The sequence below is a fragment of the Aythya marila genome (genome assembly GCF_965140915.1).
Source record: "Aythya marila genome assembly, chromosome: 4".
Taxonomy (NCBI): Eukaryota; Metazoa; Chordata; class Aves; order Anseriformes; family Anatidae; genus Aythya; species Aythya marila.
Genome location: NC_139045.1, coordinates 69,337,407 through 69,349,004, shown reverse-complemented (window position 1 = coordinate 69,349,004; position 11,598 = coordinate 69,337,407). Strand labels below are relative to the sequence as shown.

Sequence of the window (11,598 nt, the reverse complement as noted above, 5' to 3'; positions counted from 1 at the left end):
GCCGCAGAGCGAGGTTCTCTCTCTCAGCTTATTTTATGCAGCCCTCCTCATTCATACTATACGAGGGAGATGTATAAAAGAAGGAGTTGTCAAGTGTTCCTTCAGGAGAATGTTAGCCCTTCTTCTGCTGTCATATTCTGAGCTGAAACCACAGCAATAAGTTGGTCTGCTTTCCACCCACCCCCCAGTTTTAACCGTGAAACACAACTTAAAAATGAAAACCAGAAGTCTTTCTTGCATAAAATCAGCTGTATTTTTATTAATCTCTTCACAAAGTTTTAAAATGAACTACATGTATTCATTAAGCCTTTAACATAAAGGCTATCCAATAACTCTGTTTTAAAATAGATAAACTGTTTGGATCAAAAAGCAACACAAATAACAAACCTTGTGGTATATCTTTGGAAGAAAATGTCTCGTAGTGCATGTCAGAGCTTGAATGTTCATATCTCACCTCCTCAAATATCTCAAAATTTCTTAAGAAATGTCACTCATTAATTACTTGTGTAAGTTGAGGCTGACTGGAATGCTACATAGCTGCAGTGTACAACGCTTCAGCACAACAAAAATACTCGATTGGAAGTGATCACATAATAATCAGGTATTCTTGTTGCAGGTTTTGGCAAGCCTCCTGGTAAACAACTTCATTTATAGCATGGATTCCAACTATATCCTGCTTAGGCAACATGCCTTTTGTGGGTTACCAAATTATGTTTGTCACTAACAAACATTTTGCCAGTATTATCTGGAATGCTACAATTACAGAAAACCAAACAAAACACAACTGTGGAAATAAATAATACATATAGACACTGCCCATGTTCTCAGAAACACCTGTTCAGCTGCAGTGCATATGGAAATTTGGGCTATATATGTCTACATACTTATGTGGTACTTACACTGACACTATGCAGCCACATATAGCTTGTCATAATGTAATGACATTACATAATGTACTGCAGTTTACTAACATTACCTACCTACAGGTGAGTGATGGGAAGAACATGCAGCTGAAAAAGTATCTCCAAGTCACTAATAATAGACGAAGGTTTTATTCTTAAAGTAAATATTTTATCCCATAACATTACTCGGTTCATTTTTCTCTTAGAAAATTGTAAAAAGAACAATTCTAATCCCTACCCCTTTGTTTAGGAAACATATCATGGTTGGGCGGGAGGCAATGTATTTATTTTTTACTGCAAGCAAAATGAGGACCTGAAGCTATCACGAAGACAAATTCCTATTTTTATACTATATAAATTTCATGTTCAGTGAATTATGCAAGACAAATAAGATTATCAGATGACCTGTGTTAAGAAACCTGTCATGGTTTTTCCTTTTACTGTCTCTTAGAAGAAAATGTCATACAGATTTTTAACAAGTTAGTTCTGTAACATAGCTTTTAACAAGCTTACCAACTTTGGAGGCATGCCAGATTATTACAAGAATTTAAACTTGGAAAAATGCTTGTTTTAAGGAATTTAAGACAGGCAGTATTATTAACATAAATCATAATTTTATTTTTGTAATTGTTACAAAGTTTTCTTAGAGGCACTTCTGTGGACAGAACACTACCATAAAAAATATGCAACAGTATTATACATTTATGACTATTACTTTGCTGTATTGTCATACTGGCAAAAGAAATAAGATGGGTAAAATCAAAGTTCTACTGAAAGGAAAGCTTTCAATCAATACAAAGAAGATAGAGTTATCTAAAGAAAAACACTACTGCACAAGCAATTGGGAGACTAAAGCTTTTACTACATGAGATATTACTGGCAATTGACTTTTTTTTTTAATATAAATATCTGCAACTACATGTGCTTATTGTCTAAAGTTCTCAAGGCCTTTATGATTTTAACTTCATACATCATTACAATAAATATTTTTATTCCAAACAGGAAAAGAGATGTAGGAATTGGCTGTCAGTGACAGAGTCCAGAATCCTACCTTCCCTTCTGCAGCTATTTCAAGGACCATATCCCTTATATATGTGCCATATTATGCAAACTTACTGTTAAGTAAATGGTTCAAAATGCTTATTTATAAAGTCTACTGTATAATAAGAAGGTGCATGTCAGGTGATACCACCTGGCCTTGTAGGACTCTTTGAAAGGTTAAAAAAAGTCCTGCAGAGAGACTACTTCAAAATTCCAAATAACTTTTCTACAAAAGTACTGGAAAATTCACTCATCAGCTTCTTGATTTTCTACTAATTTTCAGACTTTACAACAAAACTGAAACTCAATTTTATGCTATTCAGATGGCGCATGCCATTTAAAATAAAATTGTACTGCCAGGTGCAGTGTTAAATTTTTACTTTTTATGATCTGAAACAACATGTAATGAAAAACAGAAAAAAACACTCTTATTAATAGGCAGTACAGATAATTGTGTAGTAAAAGTTGTATACGTAACAACTGAGATATATACTCAGTGTCCTTATACTCGTTTGGTCTCTTATAAGTGCAAATTTAAAAACAAACAAACAAACAAACAAGAAAAAAAAAAGCTCCTCCACCAGCCATACAATATAGTATGTCAGATCTCAAATGATGCTGTCAAATCTGTTTTCAGTTCCTTATCGCTCTCCAAAACACGGCTTAAAGCCACATATATATAACCATTTCCTCACCACATTGATTTAATTGGAGTTTGGTGCATTCAGCATACATCCTATGGCTAGGCTGATACTAGCAAAATCTTTGGTGGTTGCACTTCCAGTACTTGTGCCATTTTTAACACCCTGCTACCTATTCCTTCTCAGAACAGTCTTGCTTCTCAAGGACATCAAGATTTTTTCAGTTAGCCACTGGCATGTTACCTGTGCTTATGATTTACAGAACCTTCTGATCACACACTATATAAGGGAAGCATTAAGGCTTTCATTCTCCTAGACCAAAGCTTTAAACAACTCCTTTCTCTCACCATTTGTCCCACCTGTCTGCTAGAGGTTACTGCCCCTCTAAGATGGACTACCTGGATAAGCAAATACCTGCATCTCAGCCACTGCAGTGCACAGATCAGTGTGAGAACTCAAACACACATTCTCCAGCACCTTGAAGCTTTTCACCAAGCAGTGTGACAAGCAATCATTCATTGAAGGGTCTGATAGACATACAAAACAGTAAACACGACATTTAGGTCCAGGAGAAGGACTCTCTTAAATTTATGGAAAATGCTTGGGTTTAAATTTGCAAATTATCCTGATGCAGACTGTATCAGGGAGTGTGCATCAGTGCCCTCTGAATGTTAAAACACTGAATACTGCTTATGAGCAGTCTTGAAAGTGCACACCTGAAAAATTCTGATTAGTGAAATGAATGATGGTCATTCTTGGGGCATCTAACATGGCAATTTACACCTCTGTGATCCTGGCATCTCTTTCAGGGAAAAGGTTACCTTTCAAAACTTAAAGGCTTTGAAAAAGCTGAGCACTCTTTCAGAGTAATTTGACAGTTTGGATATTTGCTGTGCTCCTTTCAAACTTAGAAAATAATCCATCATCTAGAAAACATTGAAACCCTAAGCAATGTAGCTCCTGGAAACCAACAGATTTAATGATGCACAGCATTAGTAGTGTAAGTAAGCAGGGTACAGTTCTGAATCCTTCTGTTGTTTGAAATAAATATGTCCATCGAAAAATAAACTAGACACAACTGGAATAAAAAGTCCCTGTGGGAATTGCATATCTTCAGGAATTCAGTTCCTGAGTTTACAGAAACCCATCCCCTTTACATGTGGAGGGGACCAGCAGAAGGAACACAACCGGAATACTTGCTTTGTGAACACTAGCCAAGATGAATAATAACTTGAAAAACAGATTAAATAAACACAAAGGTATCAATGAAGACTAACCAAAGTCATTTTTTTCAGTTAGCCCTTTGTGAAAGAATCAGAAATACTTATGTTTAAAAGAGAATACTACCGCACACATGGATGGGATAACCTTATTCCATCCACGACATAAACAAAATATTGTAGTTCCAGAAACTGACATCTGATAAATAAAAAAAACAAAGACACAGGTAAAAATGGAAAGGAACATAAAGAGATCAACATCCATTTTAAAGGCTGTAAAAGAAAGCTCTGAGTTTGAACTCCTGTAGAATGTGAAGTATAAGAAAATGCTAACAGGCCTTTTGGCCAAAACCACTATGAAATACATTCAGATTTAAAAAGTTAAAGCATATCCAAGTATTATTCATCTTATTATGCAAACATCTAAAATGCAGAACTTGGCTCGGCAAGTTGGACAAGGCACGCGGCTCGACAGCCAGGTCTCTGGGTGCTGCTGATCCTGTCGGCTAGCAAACCATTTGCCCATGCAAGTGAGGCACCACATAGGACGACAGTAGCATTGCTGGCATTCCCCTTCATTTGGCTCCTGGCAGTTCTTGATGAGCTTGATGTTTGCAATAGTCTGCATACACCCTATGCATGGCTCCAGCTCCTGAAGGAGAATAATGTCAAAACTATGAATCGCACACAATGGCTTGCTATTGCTCTTCAAAAGGCTTTTTGAAAATTATCTCCATACAAGCACAGCAGGAACCCGAGCTGGGCAGAGCCTCAAGGCAGACCTGCCTCAGCAGAAGATAGCATGTGCTTCCAGTCTCCAGAGCTTCCATGAGAACACAAACTAATGAATGAGAACAAATTTACTCTATAGGCAGAAAATCCAGAACTGCTGCGTGAAACTGATTAAGCACAAATGACTGAAAACAGATTTTTTTTCAGGTCTCTGAAGATCTCCATCTGTTTCCAGAGTACAGCAGCCACATTAAGGTAAACAAGCAGCCATCTTTATCATTCAGACATGCTCTTTTTCAAACAACACAGAAATATACAGTTAGGAAAATAATCAAAGCAAGCAGTTCTCACTACTTGTTACATCAAGTGGTTCCTATCTTCCATGTTTGTAAATAAAAGACATAAATAACAGGAAATATGGGGTCTCCTGAAATTAATAAGTACTGGTCTTGAGGGACCAGAAATTTACTTAATTTTTCTCGGAAAATATTAGAATAATTTATATTTCCCCACAGTTAATTATGCCATGTGAACTAGCAGTTGCATATAGAGAGATCATCTTGCTCTGAAGTGTTTTAGCAATTAGAATCACAGAATGGTTTGGGTTGGAAGGACCTTAAAGATCATCTAATTCCAACCCCCTGCCACTAATTAATTGATAAACAATTAGCATTTCCCATGTGTCTTCCAGCTAAAGCTCTCCAAGAACTTGATGAAGTTCAAAAGAGTGCTGAACAGGCAAGGAGATGTGAATCCTGTTCATGCTGCTATCAGGGATTTATAAAATTCTGAGAAATGCATCTTAACACCTAAATGTGTATTTATATTAAAGAAAAATGGAAATAACTATCTGTTACTTACCTTTTTAAAAATATAATGGCATAAATGAAAACAAAACAAAACAAAACATTGAAGTGTTTACTAGCATTTACAAAACTATCCTCACAGCAGGGTAAAACCATACTGTTGGTGTAAGATAGCACTGATATAACAAAAAGCAGCTCTGCTTTGTGGTCTCTGGCTACCACTTCCACAGCACATCTTCCTTTAACCACATAGGTGGTTTGATTGTCGAACAGATCAGACAAAAACTAGTCATCTTCCTTAGCCTCTTTTCACCCCAGTCATTTCTCCCAGTCATGTTCACCACAGACAAAGTGTTGCATCAACATTAGGAAAGGAAGAGTGTAGGAAGCAGGACTGCTTCTTTCAGGGGCTATATAAGGTTTTAGTTTGAGAAATTAGAGTTTATCTTAGTTTTTAGGCAAGAAAAACTCCAGTGCAGAAAGGTTAACTAACTTTTTCTATATATTCACAGAGCTTCAGAGTAGGGAAAAATCACGTCGTATTTTTAATGTCTGCATCATATTTTTTGTTGTTTTTTTTTTTTTTTTTTTTATTGTGCAATGTCAAAGCAAAATTGAGTAGCTCAGTTGACACTTAAATATGACACAAATTAAAGCTCTGAAAGCAACTCTAACAAATAAATAGTATATTTTCTTTAATGTCTTCAGACTGTTTGCTGGCACTGCAATCAGAATGCACAACCTCATTATGTGCAGACATGTCTGATCCAGCTTTATTTTAGCTATTGCATGTAACCATGCAGTGAAGATAATAGAAGCTGCGTGATACTGCCCAGGATATCAAGTACTCACTCCATTAGGTGGTACATCTGCCACAGTCTCCCTGCAAGGTCACCAGAGCTAGTTCGATTAGTTGCCTCTGTTACACTGAACAATGCTTTAGTCACGCTTATGATTACAGCACAAGTATAATAATAACCAGGTCTCCCCAAAGGCTACTGAAGGAAGGACTCCACGGCATTATTTACAATTAAAGCAAGCCCCAGTTAAGCATCTTTAATTTATTACAGAAGAAGATCCAGCAAAACCTGGCTGTCTAGAAAAGCAAGCTGTAATAGAGCAAACTGCCTAAAGCACAGTAACAACAGCTGTTATTCTAGGTCTCTGTAAACCTTCTGAAAATACAACCTCACCATATCCAAATGTTTTCAAGTAAAAGTTTTATGAAAATTATTATAGGGGACTTCCTTCTACTATGCTATTTTTCTTGTGTCTCAAAAATGTAATGTTCACAAGACAGTTTGTTTCTTAGTAGAAGGAACAGAAGCAGCAGCCAGATCTACATAATAAATGTTTACTGAAACAGAAGGTGAGCCCTAAGTAAACAGAGTTACCAATTACAGTAATCACAGGCTCACCTACATTGAAAAATATAATTATTACAGTCTCACATGGATAGAAGGTCTCACCTGAGTGCTTGGAACAGAATAAGGCTGGTTAATTTCCACCAGAGAAGTAAAGGTTTCTAGAAATAAATCACTAAGGCTTTGATGGATCACAACATTAGCTGCATTGCTGATGGGAGCACGGAGCTTTTCTCGGAGCTCCCCATACTCTGTGGAGTTCAGCCTGAAGAAAAAAAGATGGAACAAAATGTTACCTTGGTTATCCATTCAAATACCTTGATAGTACGGTGCAGAGATGAACATCAGAGAAGTGAATACACAGAAAAGCTGTGTAGGTTGTACGTACTGGTTAGAATAAACATGACAGCAATGATTTTATTTTCTTTTGCTGTTTGTTTGTTTCTGATACAACTTGAAACACGATGTCATCCTGCCTGGATCCCAACCTGCATATATAAGTAAGTTCAGGCTTCATGTCCAGCCAGTTCTTCATCATACCCTTATCAGATTGCCAGCAAGATATTCCAAAGATCAGCTAAAACGTCATAAAAGGAAGGCTTTTGAAGTCATTAGCATGAATAAAAGTAATACTGATAGATAAATCATACTTTAACTAGAAAATACTGCATGCACAGTTTCTGTCCATCTTTTTAATGCCTATTTACTTACACAATAGTACAAGTTCATTATAATAATATATATAATTCCCTAGAGTTCATGAACTCGTGAGGACAGAAATTACAATTATCATATGAGGAGGCATGTATCACATATCAATACAGTACATGTAAGTATCAGAAGAATGACAGTCGGTATAAGTTTCTATGACTCTGTGATACAATTACAGACTAAAACTGAAATTTTACAAAGGCTACAAATGGCTGCTGAATGTGACTTATGCTCTGATTCAAGGCAGCAGCAGGCTGTGTTTCACACTAGGTTACCTCTAGTAAAATAAGTCTCCCTAAGCGAGTTGCACAGGCCTTAAGTGCCACAAGACTTTACAGATCCTGTAGTGACACATTATTATTGTTACCCTTTCAAATTTAGCAGCTCTGAACTGTAGATTCAGAAGTCCCCATCTCAGTGTTTCCACTCATTAAACAGCTTTCATTGAAGGAGCCCTGGAAACATTGCCCTGAAATTCCTAGGTCATTCTGCCACTAGCTCGGTTCCTGCAGCACAAGGCTAGCTTAATTTTAATTCCTGGTGGTCTCAATTGTTTTAACTGCTGTAGGATAATGGAGCTTGCTGACTACAGTGTCTGTACAAATAACAGAGACCTTTGTATCCAGAGAATGAACTCACGCTGAACATGCAGAGAAACATGGCCTGCCTATACAAAAGCATTTTTCTTTCAGAAACATCCCACTGTATCTACTTCTGATTCTGCATATATACAATGATTCTGTAGCCTTAAAAAGGGATTTTTGTCCTATGGCAATTTTCTTAAATACTGTATGGCTGCAGCCTAACTGATTTGCTCTTTTTGACATGTCTTATTACAAGAGCTTCTAAACAGTCTTCTCGGTGCTGTTCCATTTAGCCATAGAATTTGTGGTTTTGTAATTTTTTTTCCTAACAGAAATTGCCAAGGAAGTCACACTTTTCTCAGCAGGGGATATAGTTTTATCACTCTGACACTGAAGCACTTACAGAAGAAGATAATTTAGTTGTTTAATATTTATTTGGTCACCACTCTCACAGGCCTATAGAAGTCTCCTCTTTTGGATTCTGTCATGCTCACCCTAACTTCTCAGTTTGAGCTGTTCACCTGGATGTCTCATGCCACCCTCACGCTTGCCAGGACCCCTCCGTTTAGCTAAATGTCTGGTAACGTCTATTTTTAGTTACCTCGTAAATAAATGCTGCTGACTTACAAATTTACAGCAGACACTCAAATACCTTTTCAAATGTATAGTTGCAGGAGCACAAACATGTCTTTGTGTACTCCTTTTAATGACACAAGAACATCAAAGACTTTAGCACCGTTCTAATCAGTGTTACAGGTTTCTGCAGAATCTTGTACTTTTGCCCTGCTACACAGAAAGACTGCTGAAAAAATAGCGCAGGCCCTGGGAAAATGATCCATAACAGTTCACAGAATATTTACGATGATTTACTGCTATGAGAATACATAAATCATAAATGGACCAAAATTATTTCCTTGCTTTAAGGATAGTTGGCTTGCTCAGTGAGCTCTCTTTTGACAAGTAACAAAGTTACAAGCCTTGAGCAGGATGGGGAAAAAAAGACATGGGAGAACAACAGACAGTTTTAGACAAATCACTATTTCTTCACTCCCAAAATTTGTGAGACCAAAGATTCAGAGATTCTCCCTTTCTTTCCTGTTCTTCACCTTTCAACTAAGTTTTTCTAGTTACTTTTTTTTTTTTTTTTCTGCATCCAGAACAACCCTTTTTCTAAGAGAGGACCAAATGGGGCAGTCCCTCTGTTTAACCGTTGTGCATTATTACTGTAGGTACATGAATCTTCCTAAAAAATCTTTCTTCAACACGCTGCACGGTAGAACTGTGCTCACAGCATCTCTGAACACCAGGCAGGGAGCAAAAAGGAAGGGGCAAGATCCAAGGAGCCTTCAGATCTGCCACAAACACACTCCATCAGCATCATCAAATACCATATCTATAACATAACATGGCAATATATTTTGTTTTACCGAATATCAAACGCCTTCACGTAGGGATTAATACTGGCAACACGGATGGTGAGGAACTGCACAGGCATATTTGAGTCTGGCGTGAGCTCATGCTGTCTGGAGTCTGTCACTGTCAAATGAATGTCCTGCTGCTGGGCAACATGTAAACAGTAGGTGGTCACCTTAATCACCCACGTGTCCGTAACGATCACCCTCGCTCCTGGGGCTCCAGTAGCAAATTTGTCAATTCTCCTGAATTCTGTATTGATGGAAGAAGCCACTGCCCTCCATCCTGACTGTGGGAGAGCGTGAACAGCAAGCGTCCGGGCTAAGGGGTGGTTATTCCAACCCTTCCGTGACCAGTAATATGCCAGGGCACCAGCCACCGCTGGGAAGAGAACGGCGAAAAACAGGAAAGTTTTCCATCCACTTGAAGCCAGGTAGAAAAAATAAAGATGTTTTTCAGGTGCAGCAAAGCACATACCAAGGTAATAACCTGCAAGGAAGAGGAAGCAGTTAAGTACACACGTAAAGACACACCCCTGGATCTTACAGTTAATCTAGCCAGTGAGCTCACTCCCGGGACAGCTGTAGGACGGTATCTGTCATCCTAAGCAATTTGATACTTCGTACCCTTACCTGTCACTGAGTTTTACTAGAAATATATCACTCAAGGAAGCCGATTTGAACTTCCTGGTTAAATAAAAACCTCTTTTTTTTTGTAATGGCATGGATGCAGCCAGGTAGTTTCAAAGCTCAGCATTCCAAAGAAGCCGGAGAGCTCCCACCACGCCGCCCGCTGTCGGGGAGCTGCCCACCTTCCCGCACCCAAGGGTGGGAGGTGGGTGCCGGCCCCTATCTCCCCACCGAAGCCGGGTGTCTCACCGAGGGGCAGCAGGGAGTGAGCCAGCAGCGTGCCGGTGCTGCGCCGCAGGTGGTATTGCACGAAGGCCGCGTCCTCGCTGCCCAGCCAGGCGGCCAGCAGGCCCTGCACCGTCAGCCCCGCCGAGCGCACCTCGTCCGGGGGGAAGACGAAGCAGACGGCGAACACCACGTAAGCCAACGTGAAGGTCACCGCCGGGCTCTCCATGCTGAGCCGCCGGGGCACAGCACGGCTCAGCACGGCTCAGCTCGGCTTTGCGAGGCTCTCTGGGAGATGTAGTCCTGCAGGCTCGCCAAAGTCCTGCTGCCACCGCACGGCACGGCCTCAGGAGATAGATGGCCGTGGGGAGGCTGGGCAGGGCCAGGAGGGTTTGGGGTTGCTCCTCACCCAAAGGCTCTCGTTGTGGCGTCACCTGCTGTCTCCATCCCCGGCAGCCAGGCACGTGAATGCGGAGGTGCTGTGCTCGATGAAGTTCATAAACTTTTAATTGTACGCTGCGCAGGCCCGGCGGAGGAAATTAATTAGAGTTTTAAACCCAGAAGAGTGCTGTATGAAGATAACATCCGTCTGAATTAGGCTAATGTTTTACTTAAGGCTCCAGAAAAAAAAGAACACAGAAAAAAAAAAAAAAAAAAAAAAAAAAAAAAAAAAAGCACTTTTTCTCCAGGCTTCCTGTTGTGTTTTACGTAATATTTTCTTTAGAGGATGATCAGCTAAGACCTTAATGGGAGACAGATTTAAAGGTACATTTGTACACTCCAAAACACAGTAGAGTCCTACCTGTGATTTCTGGCTACTCCTGAAATAGAAGCGAAACAAAACAAAACAAAAACTAATAGCCACAAGAATGGCTGTTTCTCTCAGAATGCAACAACCCCCCTGCCTGCACCCTGCAGTAACCATGAACTGCAACGTTTGTCTGTTACAAAGAAAGAGGAAATTGTGTAATTGGAGAAGCACAGAAAAGAAACCATTGTGCAACATTTTAAACTGCTACCAAGTAAACCAAGTAAATAGGAAATGCAGCCCCCACAATGTGAAATCTTATACTGGCAGATGGTTGCTGTGTTACTGATGTTGTTGGGGATCAGGAATTCGCGGTTGTTTAGTGATTCTTGAATAAGATTGCTGCATCGATACAACTAAGCTTAGATTGGGAGCATCTTATTTCATCCTAAAAGACAGTGTTGTTACAAAATTGTTGTAACAATCATTTCATTGTTGCTAATGACTCAGCTGCAAGAACTGTTTTAATTTGTCGGCTGGGCTATGAAGATTCATAAAAATAAGCTTGTGAAGGTGTTTTTT

At 39.3% G+C, this 11,598-nt stretch overlaps 1 protein-coding gene across 1 annotated transcript; it reads right to left on the bottom strand.

Moving 5' to 3' along the window:
- Positions 1–260: 260 nt before the first annotated feature.
- On the bottom strand, positions 261–11,164 carry TMEM129 (transmembrane protein 129, E3 ubiquitin ligase). The gene is made up of 4 exons (XM_082760376.1): positions 10,293–11,164; positions 9,429–9,903; positions 6,812–6,971; positions 261–4,456 (listed from the first exon to the last, which is right to left on the bottom strand). Exons 1-4 carry the CDS (start codon positions 10,495–10,497, stop codon positions 4,208–4,210), a joined length of 1,089 nt encoding a protein of 362 aa, XP_082616502.1. The 5' UTR covers positions 10,498–11,164; the 3' UTR covers positions 261–4,207.
- Between the last annotated feature and the right edge of the window lie 434 nt (positions 11,165–11,598).